Source organism: Mauremys mutica, chromosome 2 (genome assembly GCF_020497125.1).
Source record: "Mauremys mutica isolate MM-2020 ecotype Southern chromosome 2, ASM2049712v1, whole genome shotgun sequence".
NCBI lineage: Eukaryota > Metazoa > Chordata > Testudines > Geoemydidae > Mauremys > Mauremys mutica.
Genome location: NC_059073.1, coordinates 41,294,256 through 41,311,286, shown reverse-complemented (window position 1 = coordinate 41,311,286; position 17,031 = coordinate 41,294,256). Strand labels below are relative to the sequence as shown.

The 17,031-nt window shown below is 40.3% G+C and overlaps 1 protein-coding gene across 1 annotated transcript in view; it reads left to right on the top strand.

The window, feature by feature from the left end:
* The window catches only part of VPS13B (vacuolar protein sorting 13 homolog B), a 902,514-nt gene that overhangs the window by 734,699 nt on the left and 150,784 nt on the right, over positions 1-17,031 (top strand). The window contains exon 35 of the mRNA XM_045002958.1: positions 3,254-3,391. Coding sequence (XP_044858893.1) covers positions 3,254-3,391 — 138 coding nt within the window. The remainder of the gene's footprint in view (positions 1-3,253; positions 3,392-17,031) is intronic.

Genomic DNA, 17,031 nt, shown 5'->3' with positions numbered 1-17,031 from the left:
CCCATGTACCCGTGTTTCACACTCATTATGGTGAATCCTATATCAGATTTTTTCTATAGGAGGCAGCTTCTGGCAGAGACGTAATCCATTCATTTTCAGTTGACAGAGCCTCTGATTCTCAGTGTCTCAAAATTACCATCTTGACTATCAGTACATAATAGTTATTCATATGCTTTTTATCTTTGATGCCACAGAGTAATCTATCACATCATACAGTAGATAACATGTCTGACTCTCTTCTCTCTTTTCCCTCTTTGTGTGTTTCCTCTTCTCCTATCCACTTTTCAGTCCTTCTGCTTTCCCCCTACTCCTTGCCCCCGCTGGTTCCTCAGTAGTCCTCCTGCCCTCTCCTTTTTACTCACATTTCCATCCCTCTGACTTCCAAGGGCTTTTATTCAAACAAATAACTACAAATCCAAGTGTTGATTTTTGAGGGAATCATAGGAAATGGAGGTGGCAGTGAACTATTATAGTACTTCATCTAGCCTAGTCCCTGCCAATGCATAATTGTTCCCTATTGTACATTTTATAGTGTTTTCTTCATTCTATTTTTAAACATTCTAAACTATAGTGTTTCCACCAGTTCCCTGAAGAGATTATTCCATATTCTAATAAATCTCACCATCAGGAAGTTCTTTAATATTCAGCCTAAATTTTCTCTCTTCTAAATTTCATTCCATTATTTCTGTGATAATTTATACCTTCTGTGGCATGCTGAATGATTTATTCCTTCCTTGGTGTTTAACCCTACAAATATTTGTACACTGTTTTCCTCCCTAGATTGAACCTCAGTCAAGCAAGTCGTATTTTACACCTTTTACCTTTCCTCATAAATTAATCTGTCCAGCCTCCTGGTAATTTTTGTTGCTCACTCCAGTTACTCAGTATTAGCATCTAAATAACCCAGTTATTTCACCACCCAATCTTAACTTTGCAGTCTTTCAATCATAGTTTTCTTTTCATTACTTAAGAACTTCATTAATGATCCAGGTTTGGCATCATTTGGATCTTTTAGGTTATCGGGAGAATTAAAAATCCCTGATGAACATGAATAGTATCCTGCAGTTTCAAGCACCTTGAGCTGCATTTGTATATCTAATATGTAATCAAAGAGCTTTCCCATATGTTAACACTTTTCATCTATTTTGTTGGATATCTTCATATTTAAAGAGTTAGGCATTTTATAGTATAAATACTTCTTTAGATGGATCATAGAAAAGTGCATATAAGTATTAAGCAATAGAAAAGGTGGACAAAATTTGCAGATCTTTTCTAGCAACAATACCTACCTGTCAGTTTATATATATCAGTGACATTCATTGCATTATATTCTGTAATCTTTACAAGGCTTTCATTATATGATAGCTGACATTTGTATGCTGTTAGTAACAGTATGATGGATAGTTAGTACAAAAAATAAGACTTTGTGGTATGGAACCAAAACAAAAATGACAATGTTTAGAACAACAAGAGTATTTGGAAGTAACAGTAGTTTCTGCAGAAACAAATTGTTGTGAGTTCTTCTGAAGCTGTGCATTTATAATAAGGAAATGAGAATATAAGAATGTAGCATAATTTATAAACTGTGACATACAAACCTAGATAGTAATAAAAAAACTCTTGTTATTTATTTGCACATTTGCATATTATTTGTACTATGCTAGGCAGTGTTTAGATACAGAGAAAGACACACTCTTGCCCTAAAGAGCTAATAATATATGAAGGAATACACCATACCATACTCTTCAGCAAAATTAAAGAGAAAGTATAATAGCCATAGAAAATGCAGAAATATAAATGGACAAAATACATGTATGCTGTGTGCAGTGATCAGGAATGAAGAGCTCTTAAAATAACTGTTGAGAAGTGACTTTATAAATGGATAGTGTGAAGAATGTAAAGGAAAAAAAGTATTTTGTCTGTAATGTAAATATCACACAGTATATACACTGCTCTAAAGTCATTGCTTGCCTGAAAATTGATCAAATAAAAGCAGAAGAATGTGCTAACTTTTGATCTTTTCCATATAGATCTAAAGTCACGATCAATTGGTTTCCGTCTGTTCTTTGAAATCACATAAGGTTCATATGTGCCAAGTTTTATATGAATCACATGATAAGGTCAAGTAATACAAATTCCAAAGCTGACTTTCTATACCCAGGTCACATATGACTGTGATACTATATTACATATGTTGACTATAATGGTGGGTATGTAAATGCTGATATTGAAAGAAATCCTATCAGTAAAACCCAAGATAAATAAAACTATAGTAACACTTTTCAAATTAACTAAAAATGAGAGGAACTCGATGGCAAAAAAAAATATTACAAAATAGAAAGAGTCAAAGGCCAGCATGGCATTCTGTGATCATAAAATCAGAGAGAGAAACAGTCTTGGAACTAAAGAAAAACTGTGAATATTGAGACAATTTTTTTAAAAATCATGAAATGCCAAAATTCAGCAGTTACTTTTTAATAGAGTTATTTAAAAAAATGCTGGGGATTGCCAAAGATTAAAAATAATCTGGTGATGTTTTTGTCATCTATGGGAGCCAGAAAATAAAGAAATACATAGCACTGAGCAAAAGTTAATTTGACCTTTTATTCATAATTGTGAATATTAAGGATTGACAAAAGGAATACCATTAAAGGATACCTGCAGCAGTAGCTACTGAAGTAAACTTCAAAAGCCTAGCAGTAAAAAGTGACTGCAATGTCAGTGAAACTAAATAACTACATTGCATGCTTGAGCGTGTAATGTTCTGATCTTTTAGACTTCTGTATAATTTCTGCTTTCTGTTGTTTGTGTTTACTGTGATGCAAAGAAAATCTAGAAGTAGTAACTAGTAAAGGTTTCATTTCACTAATAGCAACTTTTAGCTCATACACCCATTTTAGGTAGAATAAGTAAAATGTCCCTTGCAGTTAAGCTACATTGAACAGATACTAAGAACAGCCATGTCAATGTCTTTTTATATTTACTAATATAGTATTTGGCTTTTCTTGCACACATTACAAATTAAGTATAATTATTGTAACGTACTCTGTCATATATACATATGCACACACTAATGTACATGCAGCTATACTGGCTCTAAGTATATAACGACAAACACTGCATATAAAATAGTATATAAATGCTATAGTAATGTGTATATGCTTAACCTCATTTTGTTTTGCTTCCCCTATTCTATTTTATCACACTACTAGCATATCATTAATAAATATGATGATTATCTTATCACCTGCAGATCCTGGAAAGACACTTCCAGAGGCTCTTGATTACTGCAAGGTTTGGCTACAGACAGTAGCAGGAGAGATAGATGCTAAAAGTGGCATTCCTCCTCCCCTCATCACACTGCAAATTAAAGACTTTCTCAATGGGCCAGGTAAGTGGTGCACTTTTGGTCAAAATGAATTTTCTAATGTAATCTGTGTGTGCATATAGAGCCATCATTTCTTTATAAATGAACATGCCAGAAAAATGTTTCCTTCTTTCTCCATAAATGTGGATTTTTTTTAATTAATTTTATTTATTCATTTTTGCCAAAAACTACACTGGAGAGAGTCCCAGGTTGAACAGAATTAAAGTGACAGATTTAAGGTCAGGTAAATTTATCTTTCAGGACTAGACACTGGAGCCTTAAACCCTAGAAATTTCAAATTTATAGATTTCTAGTAGAACACAAAATACCTGCTTCTAGGCTTTGGAAAGCTCATGCTCAGTTTGTCTATAAGGTGCCACAGAACTCTTTGCTGCTAATTTAGAGACTTTCCTTCGGAATGGAGTTGAGCTTGCTGCTGAGCAAACCCAGGCAGTCTCTACTGGTGGGTTTCACTTTCCCGTGATGGAAGTGATTCCCCCAGGTGCTAAGTAGACAATAAATCTCCTACCTCCAAATATAATGGTGTGAACAGTGGCACTGGAACACTTCTTTAGAGTGGGAGTGCTACATCCCCTCTTACCTCTGTCCGCACCCCCTCACTGTCCTGTAGAGCTGGGGGTGGGAGCAGGGTCATGGCTCCGGGATGGGAGGACATGGACAAAGCACGGGGCCAGCAGGCGGGTGTAGGGCCGGCAGCTGGGACCGGGGCCAGAAACCAGGACCAGGATTGGGCATTAGGCTAGCAGCTGGGACCAGGGCCAGGCGCACGGGCACAGAGCCAGGCATGGGGCCAGCAGCTGGGCACAGAGCAAAACCCTGTGCAAAACCTTAGTTCCCTCACCTATGGGTGTGAATAGGATGAGTCTCTGCTCTATCCTCAACAATATAGGCAGATTCTGAGTCAGTGTTCAAATTCGCTCCTTCCTGGTCTTTGGCTTTATAGGCAACTCCAAAACAATAATGCAATATAAACCTCTGCATGTTTCCTTCTAGATCTTGGCGGTTTCCCTCCAAAACCTCTTTTGGCCTAAGAAACATAGCTACATTCTTATCACATGTCTGGTTCGTTGGACCCATTTCTAAGCATATCTCAGCAGTAATTACCCTGAATCTTAACATAGAATTTTGGCTCAAGGTGGTTCCAACAGAACATCCCAGCCTTCCAGTACAGGGTTTTATAACCTGTTAGAACTGAGAGCTTGGTCAAATAATTTAATCTTCTTTAAGTACCATTCCACAATGTTAGAGTTTTGATTAGATTGCCTTAAAACAAAGACCATACTTGCATATGACCACACAACTGCAATAAGTGCTGTTTCAGACCTAGTGAAAAGAAAAGTTGCAGTGGTTTAATTCAACAACATGCTAACATCAACAATACAATAAAAACCTCCCAGTCAAGACTAATTCCAACACGTGGCTGGCAGGGGTGCTGGAACAATTTTTAGAGTGGGGGTGCTAAGAGCCATCGAACCAAACTGTAAACCCTGTATATAATGGAAACCACTTCAAGCCAGGGGGTGCAGCAGCACCCCCATTCCTTCTAGTTTCAGCACCTATGGTAGTTCAGCATCTGAGAAGTAGCTGAACCCACCAGGAGTGAGAAGAATGGCTCCTTAGTGGTTCTGTGGTAAGCAGTTAGTTGGCCAGACACAGTTAGCCTGTGATTGTCTGGCAAGGGCAAGGACCTCAGCAGTCATCTTCAGAGGGCCTCAGCAAGACAACCTAGGAACACATGATATTGGTGGCAGCAGGGGAAACCAATATATCATTACTGAATTGAATACTCTGCTAAAAATTCATTCGCAGGTACTAGTGCATATATTGCACCATTCTGTCAATGTCAAATACTATAATACTCATGTTCCTACTATATTACTACTATAAATATTTTCTAAGGACTTCTTTATGTTCATTTTATGTATTTATTTTACAATCAATTGATGTATAGAGAAGTGCATTAGCCCTGGTCTACACTACGGGGTTACATCAAATTTAGCCACAATAGGTCGATTTTAATATGAACCAACCACACAACCAACCCCATTCCGTTGACTTAAAGGGCTCTTAAAATCAACTTCTGTACTTCTCCCTGGTTAGGGGAGTAGTGCTAAATTCGACCTTGCTGGGTCGAATTTGGGGTAGCGTGGACGCAAATCAACAGTATTGGCCTCTAGGAGCAATCCCAGAGTGCTCCATTGTGACCGCTCTGGACAGCACTTTGAATTCCGATGCACTAACCAGGTACACAGGAAAAGCCCCGGGAACTTTTGAATTTCATTTCCTGTTTGGTCAGTGTGACGAACTTAGCAGCACAGGTGACCGTGCAGTCCCCCCAGAATCATAGAGCGTAGAATGTTTCTACGCTCCCCCCATCATCTCCATCTCTGAGGTTATCACAGAATAGAAGGTGAGAAAAACGCACTCGCAATGACATGTTTTCCAAGCTCATGCAGTCCCGCATTGATAGGGCACATCTTAATGCATGGAGGCATTCAGTGGCAGAGGCCAGGAAAGAATTTAGTGAGTGCGAAGAACGGAGGCAGGACACGATGCTGAGGATAATGGGGGAGCAAATGGATATGATGAAGCGGTCTGTTGGGGGAGCAACAGACATGATGAAGCCTCTGTTGGAGCTGCAGGAAATCCAACAAGAGCACAGACCCCCAGCCGCCTCCCCTCCTCCCCATGTTCCATAGCCTCTTCACCCCGATGCCCAAGAACGCGGTGGGGAGGGGAGGCACCGGACACCCAGCCACTCCACTCCAGAGGATGGCGAAAGCAACAGAAGGCTGTCATTCAACCAGTTTGATTTTTAATGTGGCTACAGTAAGCAATGTGGCCTTGTCCTTCCCTCCTCCCCCACCCCACCTGGGCTACCTTGTCTGTTATCTCATTTTTTTTAATTAATAAAGAAAGAATGCATGGTTAAAAACAATAGTTGGCTTACCGGGAATTAAAATCAACAAAGGGGGTGGGTTTGCATTAAAGAGAAACACACACAACTGTCACACCGAAGCCTGGCCAGTCATGAAACTGGTTTTCAAAGCCTCTCTGATGCGCAGCACGCCTTACTGTGTTCTTTTAATCACCCTGGTGTCTGACTGCTCAAAATTGGACACTGGGCGATTTGCCTCAACCTCCCACCCTGCCATAAACATCTCCCCTTTACTCTCACAGATATTATGGAGCACACAGCAAGCAGCAATAACAATGGGAATGTTGTTTGCGCTGAAGTCTGACCTAGTCAGCAGACATCGCCAGAGAGCTTTAAATGTTCAAAGGCACATTCTACCACCATTCTGCACTTACTCAGCCTATAGTTGAACTGCTCCTTACTACTGTCCAGGCTTCATGAGCCATGGGAGCAAACGGTAGGCTGGGGTAGGCGCAACCGCGCGGTGCTGCTGGCTGGGAGAGTAGCCTGAGGCAGAAGCCTCCAGCTCGCAAGATATTCCAGGCAGGACTGAATCTCCATGAGACGAAACTTAAAGAAGAAAATGACCTGGGGTTTCTGGCTCCCATTTGGTGCTCTAGGACAGGGGTTCTCAGACTTTTGTACTGGTGACCTCTTTTACACAGTAAGCCTCTGATTGCCACCCCCCTTATGCATTAAAAACACTTTTTTATATATTTAACACCATTATAAATGCTGGAGGCAAAGCAGGGTTGGGGTGGAGGGTGACAGCTCGCAATCCCCCATGTAATAATCCCACGACCCCCTGAGGGGTCCCGACCCCCAGTTTGAGAACCTCTGCTCTAGAAGGAGGATAGCCATATCTGTTCAGGCCTCACCAAGGTCTGCCAGGAGCACCCAGGAGACATAGAATGGCTATCAGTCCTACTGCACCGTCTGCCACAAAGGCAAGGAGCTGCTGCTGTGTAGCAATGCTGTACCGCATCTGCCAGCAGCACCCAGGAGATGTACAGTGACGGTGAGCTGAGCGGGCTCCATGCTTGCCGTGGTATGGCATCTGCACAGGTAACCCAGGAAAAAAGGCACAAAACAATTGTATGCCATTGCTTTCACGGAAGGAGGGAGAGAGGAGGGCCTGACGACATGTACCCAAAACCACCTGCGACAATGTTTTTGCCCCATCAGGCATTGGGAGCTTAACCCGGAATTCCAATGGGCAGTGGAGACTGTGGGAACTGTGGGAGATCTACCCACAGTGCACCGCTCTGTAAGTCGATGCTAGCCATGGTAGTGAGGACGCACTCCGCCGACTTAATGCGCTTAGTGTGAACATACACAATTGACTGTATTAAATCGGTTTCTAAAAATCGACTTCTGTAAAATCGACCTAATTTCGTAGTGCAGACATACCCTTAGATGATAGCCATTGAAGACAGCTGATCTGCTGTTCAGCACATTTGTCAAAGTTATACAAATACAGTCAGAAACCTGGATATAACTATTGCAATGACAACTGAATATGCCTCTATACATGTATCAGAGGTTCACTGTTTTTTAGTAAGTAAAACATTTTCCCTAAGAAAAATAGTTTTGGAAAGGTGAGTTTGAAACAGTTCTACTAGTCCAAATATGTACATAACTTATGATGCAGTATAGTAGTTAGAAAACAGCCTGTAAATGGTTCCCAGAATTTGCTATCTTAGATGAAACTTTAGTTATTGTAAACAGTTTGTCAGCTAAAGTAGATAAGTAGATGTTGTTCCATAGAAAAAATTTATTTTTTCACCACGGAGGAAGCCAGATTGTCACTCTATATTAACTTAGAGATAAAAAAAACTACAGCTAGTAGCTAGACTTGGAAACCACCAATTAAAAGGGAATAACAGGATACATTAATACACTTCTTGCCACGAGTGGATTATTTTGTACATTTTTGGCAACTAACGAAAAATGATATTTCTTCCAGATTTTAGGTAATAGGATCCTAGGAGAAATAAGCATATATCACTGAGCCAGTGGGAAGAGGCCTCAACTTTACCCCCCAAAAACAAATTGAAGAATTATTCTTTCCTTTTCTACAGTAACTAATTATCTACAATTTTTTTTAATTCCTGCTAGATCAACACGCACAACCGTTGTTATAGTAAATCTAATACTAGACTTGTATATTTAATACTTCACAGGCAGGATTACACTAGATACAGCTGAACGGATGATTATTTCTGGCCAGTTATCTTCTTGGACAAAGAATAAAGATGCCCATGTTGTTTTACTACTAATTTACTTGCTATTCCTACCCATTAATTCTTACTTTAGAACAAAAACCCCACATATTTGTGCTGTATGTAATATATTACAAAAGGTTTCAACAATTTTTGAAATATAACTTGTCTTATAATTTGCCTTAAAAGTACAGTTGTAAGCAAAACACAAATTCTTCTGTGCCAAAATCCTCTTTCCCTAACATTTTCTTGGAAAGATGATAGTTTAAGTATGAAATTATTAAGCTTTTTGATTTTTTGCCATTTGGAATAATTTTCTGTAAAACATTTTATTCAGTCAAATTAAGAAATATGATGTAGTCCCTCTGCTGAATGATAAAACGGAGTTAAAGATTTTTCTTTTGAGTTTGCCTATTTGTCTTTCCCTTCCATTGCTTGTATGTTGTGATGAATACTGTGCTATAAAGCTATAAATGCTATATAAATATACTATATTTATACATTAAAAAAAACAAAAACCCAAGCGTCACTTAAAAAAAAATTCTACCTCCAAAGGCAACAATTGTACCCATTAGCAAGGTCAGTGATTTGGAGAAACCTGGTAAATAGCAGCTACCAGAAACCCCCTAGAATAGTATCTCTAGCAGGTGATAGATTAGTTGGAACAAATTGGAACCATTGCACTTCGGCAATCCTGGTTTCTTTCAAACTGTTTTAAAAATGTCGTCATTTTAATACACAGTCTCAACCCTGTAGAACAGTCCACAGCAGGTTAATTTGAATCATATGATGTGTCACTGCCCTCAGCTGACATGAGCTCCGTTCCATGTGTGAAGCCATAATAAATCCATTCCCAACCAAAGCAAATTCCCTGTGAGAAGGTGAACTAATCCAGGCCTCACACTGGCATGTTAGCCCTCTGTAATTGAAAGCAGGGCCACCTGTTCCCAGCACAGTTAGCCTATAGAGAGAAAATTAGCATTAGATCAGATACTTAATATATTGAAAAATCATTCATACTTTTTGCAAGTTCAGCTGTGGGCTGCTTAACATGACATCATATATAAACCTAGGAATGTACCCACTTGATCCCATTTTAACAGTTTTGTTAACCATGGTGTTTGTTAACTTTGAAATGAGAATTTTTTGATTTAATGAGAGCAGACACGTGAGAAGGGGAACTGGCCAGGGTGCAGACTTTTCTAATTAACTCAGGGTCATTTGCAAAAACATTTGAGCTCTCTGGTATTTTTTTCATTGTTCTTTTACAAACAAGTTTTGAACCGCTGACACTGTAGTCATGAAATGACATTTATTTTATTAAGAGGACAAACAGAAATATGCCAAATAAATATAGTAGTGTGCACATGTTATTTTTTATTGACACCGTTATTTTTATTAAAAATCACAATTCAAGGATTCAATGAGGTGTGAAAATAATGCAGATAACATTTTCAAAAGTGACTTAGATACTTAGCAACCTAAGACCCACTTACTTTAAATGAAACATAGGCATTTAGGAGTCTGTCACTATTGAAAATGGGACTCAGGCTCTTAAGTCATATAGATGGTTTTGAAAATGTTACTCTATATCTTTTCCATCATTTTGAAGTGTCTTACGTGCTTTTAAAGTCTACTTTTACCTTTTGCTGATTTTTTTCTCCTCTTAGGATTTTTTAATCTCTATCTTCCATCTTATTTTTAATAATGATATGAACAGGGCTTTGGGTTTCTCTACACTTAAAATGCTACAGCGGCGCAGCTGCACCTGTGCAGTTGGGCTGCTATAGCGCTTCAGTGAAGACACTACCTACGCCAACGGGAAGGTCTCCTATTGGTGGAGGTGCTCCACCTGCCCGAGAAGTGGTAGGTAGGTTGATGGGAGAATTCTGCTGTTGATCTAGTGCTGTCTACACCAGGAGTTAAGTCAGTTTAACTGCATCGCTCAGGGGTGTAGATTTTTCACAGTGTAGACCAGGCCTCTGAGTCACAGGCACTAGGATCCTTTCCAGGCTCTTCCCCAGATTTGCTGGGTAACCTTAAGCAAATTACTAAACTTCTTTGTGCCTCAATTTCCACATCTGTAAAAAGGGAATATTAATACTTAACTACTGTTCGCCTTCATGATGATGCCTCCATACACATCAATTGTATTTGTTTGCTTAGTCACATAGCCCCTGAAATATTTTTGAAAAGTAGTTGGTAGTTAGGGGCATGTACAATTCCCTCAGTATCAATATTCCATAGATCATCTATGTAGCCTCTGAAGTCCCTGCAGCACATGAATTACAGGCAGAAGAGAACTGAGAGAGAGACCAGGAATGTAGGCTTTTGTGGTGCTAATTAAGAGTATATGGTTCCCTGAAGTCACAATCCACCTTATTGGTTCTGCTCTTGATTCTTCAGTCCCAGCAACAAGTAAGGGGGTGTTTCTGATACTGGTGCTAGTACTGGTTAGTATCAGGTTGGAGAGGGAAGGATTCTGAGCCTAGGGATGGATTTTCTATGTCTAGAGGGGTGTGTGTGCATGCACAATAGGTGTTCAGAATTAAGGGGGATGGTTCTGAGCTACCAAGGCTAGGTAAGAAGAGAAAGGGTTTTCCGCTTTGGGGACAGGTGTGTGTGAGAGGGTGTTTCTGTGCGGTTGGGCTGGAGAGAAGTGGGGAAATTCTGAGCCAGGAGTGGAATGGGTTGAGTGCAGGGTTAAGGCAGGAGGGAATAAATTGGTGGTGTCAAGGTGATAAGAAGCAGATGTTAGGATAGAGCTAGACCGGAGGGAATGAGGTGCTGGGGCTGGGAAGAAACAGTGAATGAACGACAGGGGGAATAAATACTGTTTTCTCCTACCTTCATCTTTTCAGTCATGTGTCCCAATTTTTAAGTTATTTCTCTAAAAGGGGGAAAAGAGAAAAGGGTGCCTCCTTCTCCTCACAAATCTATCCCCAAAAGTGTCTCAGTTTTCCACTTTGTAAATATGATTGACTTGCAGAGAAGTGGAGGATGGGGGGAAGGTACTTGCTCCCTACAGCCCCATCCATTATTTTGAACACCACGCTGCCATTAGGCTGATCCATCTTAAAATAATTAGGCTGACAGTGCATTTCTCTTGCCTTGGAATATCCTTGTTTCAGATAGGCATAAAAATGCTCTTTATGCCTCAGGAAAAGGCTCTTAATGCCTATGATGACTACAGGACCTTCTCAGAAAGGGCCCAAAATGACCATAAATAATACACTGCTTCACAGCATGTTCCTGCATTAAGTCCTGGGAGACCTTTTCCTAAAGAACTCCTGTGGGGCATGAAAAAACTGCTTAGGTGTTTGACTTCCAAGTCTTCCATAGGTGCCAAAGCCTGAATCAAAATCTGAGATTAAAAGAGGAGTCATTCTCTTGTAAAGGCATCCGATGATGAACCATCTAAACAATTTGATTGGCTAAAGATCTGAGTTCTATGTGGAGGAGAGCTGGCATGTTCAAGGGAGACACATGATTAAACAAAATGTAATGCTCCAGATGCCAGATTTGACCAGACCCCTGTGTGATTGGCTTTTCGAGATCTTAGGAGCCCCTAGAAAGGGAGGGCTTCCTGGTATCCAGGCTGATCATGTATATCAAATATATATCAAATATATGTAGCCAAAGCATCAGGGAGCCAAAATGCCCTTTGAAGGCTCTGGTGAAATCTGAAATAAAACCCTAAACCTAAGCATTATTTTTTTTCCTGTTTTGTTGTTTGCTTGTCTCCTCTCCCTTCATGTTTATTTCAGTGGCTCTCCATGAAGAATTCCTCACTTCTTCCCCTCTTTTCTCTATTCTTCTTTCCATTCTCTCTCCTTACATTTTCCCCTCATGTCCCTTTAACTTCATAGTGGGCCCTCTCTGTTGGTGATTGGAGGCAGAGTAAACCTTTTGTTCTAGCTGGAGTATAGACCACCCATATTTCCTTCCATCCAAAGCAATGTGAACAGCTGGCTACAGACATCTGTTTATGACAGAGCTTTTTCAGGCATCTTAACTAAAACTTTTTCCTTACCCAGTTTTATTTGGAATATAGGATTTGTTAAAGAAAATCTGCAAATGTTTGGAATGTTGGGGTTGAGATTTTCTAATGTATTTTCCTGTCCCATCATCCTGCTGAGCCAAAGATAGCAGACAAGTAGAAGAAAGGGAAACCAAGGCCAAGAGATGCATTGTGTGCTCATGTATATCCTGGCACAGAGGGCCTGGCTTGTTTATCCTTGTCATGTGGTCCACTCACTGCAGGTGGCGCCTCCTCCTGGCCTCTCTGGGGATTACCTCTTTCCAGGTCTGAGGCCCTCTTCTGCTGCTTGCTGCACGCCCTGCTTCCACTCTCTCTCTCTCTCTCTCTCTCTCTGGGTGCTCCTCCTTTCTCACTTGGCCTTTCGGCCAGGTCACTATACGTATTTCCTTTTCTGGGGTATCAAAGTCTTTCCTTACCAGCAGTCTTCTCACTCACTGTCCCTATGGTGCCACTTCCTCAGTGGCTGGTAGGGGAACCCAGGCCCATTCTCTACTCCGGGTTCCAGCACAGGGACCCTCTAGTCAGCAGCCCAGCTCTGTTCCATCCTTGATCTTTACTGCCTTTTCCCTGAGCCTGTCCTTACCTTCTGGCTCTTCCTCCTTCTCTTGCGAGCCCCATAGCTCCCTCCTCCCAGGGAGCAACTGTAGGTTTCTTGCTTCTACAGCTTGCTTCTATACAAACACACCTCCCTTGTCCCAGAGAATGAATGCAGACTACTACCCTACAGCCTCTTCTCTGCTGTCGACTTCCCACCTCGTTCCTCCTCAACTGGGCTCCCTCATTATTTGCCCCAATCCCAGTCAGAGGATTACTTAAGGCATCTGATTCCCCTTAGTTGTGTCCTGTCTTGATAATTGGCCCTCTTCTTAGTCTACTGTGACGTTGCAGTCTGTATGGTTTTATAAAAATCCCTGTCATTGGAGGTTTTTAAGGACAGGTTAGACCAGGGCTTGGCAACCTTTCAGAAGTGCTGTGCCGAGTCTTCATTTATTCACTCTAATTTAAGGTTTTGTATGCCAGTAATACATTTTAACATTTTTAGAAGGTCTCTTTCTCCAAGTCTATAATATATAACTAAACTATTGTTGTATATAAAGTAAATAAGGGTTTTTAAAAATGTTTAAGAAGCTTCATTTAAAATTAAATTAAAATGCAGAGCCCCCTGGACCAGTGGCCAGGACCCGGGCAGTGTGAGTGCCACTGAAAATCAGCTCACGTGCCGCCTTCAGCACGTGTGCCATAGGTTGCCTACCCCTGGGTTAGACAAACACACCTTTCAGGAATGGTCCAGGTATATTTGGTCCTGCTTCAGCACAGGGGGTTGGACTAGATGACCTCTCAAGATCTCTTCCAGCTCTACATTTCTTTGATTTTATAACAGACTGAGGCTATAGAATATCAGAGTTGAAAGGGACCTCAGGAGGTCATCTAGTCCAACCCCCTGCTCAAAGCAGGACCAATCCCCAACTAAATCATCCCAGCCAGGGTTTTTTCAAGCCTGACCTTGTCTACAGTTACAAGCTTACAGTGGCACAACTATACCAATACAGCTGTGTCGCCGTAAGAGTGCTTGTGTAGCCTCATTATACCGACTGGAGAGAGCTCTCCTTTTGACATAATAAAAGCAGCTCAATGACTGGCGGTAGCTATGTCAGCAAGAGAGTGTCTCCCACCGACATAGTGCTGTGTACACGAGCGCTTATGCTGGCAAAACTTAGGTTGCTCGGGGGGTGTTTTTTCACACCCCTGAGCAACAAAAATTTTGTCAGCATAAGTGCTACTTTAGGCATGTCCTAAAGCAGTTGTCTAGAAACAGACAGCTTGTGCCCATCAGTCTTCTAAGTTCTGAAGAAGAATATTCATCAGGAAGAGGATATGTAATAGAATCATAGAAGATTAGGGTTGGAAGGGACCTCAGAATGTCATTTAGTCCAACCCCCTGCTCAAAGCAGAACCAATCTCCAGACAGATTTTTACCCCAGTTCCCTAAATGGTCTTCTCAAGGATTGAGCTCACAACTTTGGGTTTAGCAGGCCAATGCTCAAACCACTGAGCTATCCCTGCCCCCCAATAGAGTGATCTGGATTTTCTTCCCTTGCCCAGACTACAATTCTGCAATATTTAACATCCCCAAATCCAAAGCATGATTTGGGGGAACCCCAGCCGAAGGAGGCAGTCCACATGAGAGGGCTCCTGCAGAAATGTGCGATTTGATAGAACTGAATCCAGTACCTTGAAAGAAAGATGTTTGGCATCTCCAAAATTAAAGAATTCAGGAAGGACAAACAAATAATCTCATATCTACTTCACATTTGGGCCACAGAACCTGTCCTATCAAATGACTGATCCTGTGGAAGCTACTCAATATTCTTTGTGATTCTGGAAAGGAATTACAATATGCAAGCCATCTTGGATCTTGAATTGCTCAATGTATTCACCTGGATATCTAAATGAATTATGTAGGCTGTAAATAGAATCCCTACCCCTTCTGGATTCTTCTGTCATTATGGTATATCATCAGAAGTATATATGCTTCTGAAACTACGAGAGACACTTTCAGTCAGGACCCTGCCTTTCAGTCCATCACCCTCACAGCGTGTCTTTAATAATAGGCTTCCTAGAATGGGAGCCAACCTCTACCCATTGCTCATCAGATCACCCTCAAAAAAGAAAAGGAGCCCAGTTGTGGCAGCAGCTATAGAAGTATGGCTCTATGGCAAACAAAGAAAAAGTCACATTTTTCAAATACAAAGACTACAACTTCTGGTGGGTCATGTTAGAGTGTCTTCATTTTGAAAGAGAAACTGAGGAAGATTACAAATTATTCATCTAGTATTGGAAACCCCACTGATTGGTCAAATTTCTAATGCATCTAGCTAGTAGTCATGCTGGTATCATGTGGAACCAAACACTTCCCACAATATAACCCTCCATCAGATAACTATTTCTTTGAAGAGTTAAGGTGCTTCTCCAGTCCTAATACTTGAAAGCTCTAGTCCAGAGAGATATCAGTGTTCTTTATAGTAGGATTAAATCTTGTGGTTATGAAGAAGTTTAGTATTTTACAGCTTTAGAAGGTGGTGTTCTGCAAAATACTCAGAAAGGATAGTCCTGTGTCCCAGCTGGGTAAAATGACTGGTTTTCTGCCAATCCTCTGGGAGAGAGGGGAAAATTCATTTAAGATCATGGGATACTCTGGGTCTAAGAAAAGAAACTCTCAGCAAAGAACACATTTTCCTTTCTCCTTGATTCCCTCTGGTTACTGCTCTGTGAAAAAATCCTATACGTATGAGATCTATGACTTTTTTACACACGTATTTTTCATTATGCCTTCTCATGAGGTTTCTTTTCTGATTCACAAAAGTAAATGTACAGAGCCTAGCACACTGTAGGTACTATATAAATTAATAGAAATAATGATCTATTATTTTTTCAGTTCTGGCACATCTCAGGATCAAGCCCATTGACTTCAACAGGAGCTTAGGGTACTTAGCACCTTGCAGGATGAGGCACTTTTTTCCTATTCTAAGTATAGGGAAACAATGTAGTACATCAGCTATAACTGTGCCATAACTGGCAAATGTAGACGTTGTAATGGTGAAACCTATCTGTCAGATACCTAGGCATTACAAGTTAAAGTATATTGCCATTGTCTCCACAGTAATTGGTAAGGACACTACAACATGTATACATATTAATATTTTCAGAACTGAAGTATGTAACTCATATATTTTCACTTTTAAGATATATTTATATTTCATATCTACCAAAAGCAAATAGTCATGTTCTCTCAGTTTCCCAGCATTTTCAAACAGTCATCCAGTAACTAACTTAGCCATGTATTCTAGGTTAGGCTCTATTGGAAATGGCACACCTACTACTGAGAAAACTGACCAAAAAAATCAAACTTTGAAATGCTAAGCAGGAGAAGAAATACAATATTGCCTGGTATTATTTTAACAGATTGGTCCATGTATGTGTAGAATTTTTCATTCCACTTGTTGGGGTTGACCAACACAACTCGTTCATGGCTCTGCCACTTTTGAATTACACAGTCACCCCTAATTCATGATGTAAAAAGACATCAACACAGAGCGTACACAAATATTTCACAGAGAGAAAATAGTCACAGTGCTGTAAGTCTGCACCTATTTTTGGTACACCTTTAATGATGAAATGACAAAGGAAGAAATTGTTTCAGACAGAATTTTCAGAGCGCAGCTTATACATTTTCTTTTATAGATATTATGATTTTGTTAAAACAGGCCATATTGAATCAATTGGGTTTTTTGTAATAGATTTCAAAATACATAATAACTGTAAGTAATATGATGACTAATGGGTCAAGTGAAGTTGGAACATTTTAAATGAGAAAATAGCTGGAAATAATTTTCAGGAAACTATTCCAGTTGATTTTTGGTCCCCCACAAGGTATACGTTAACATAAACTCCATAGAATCGC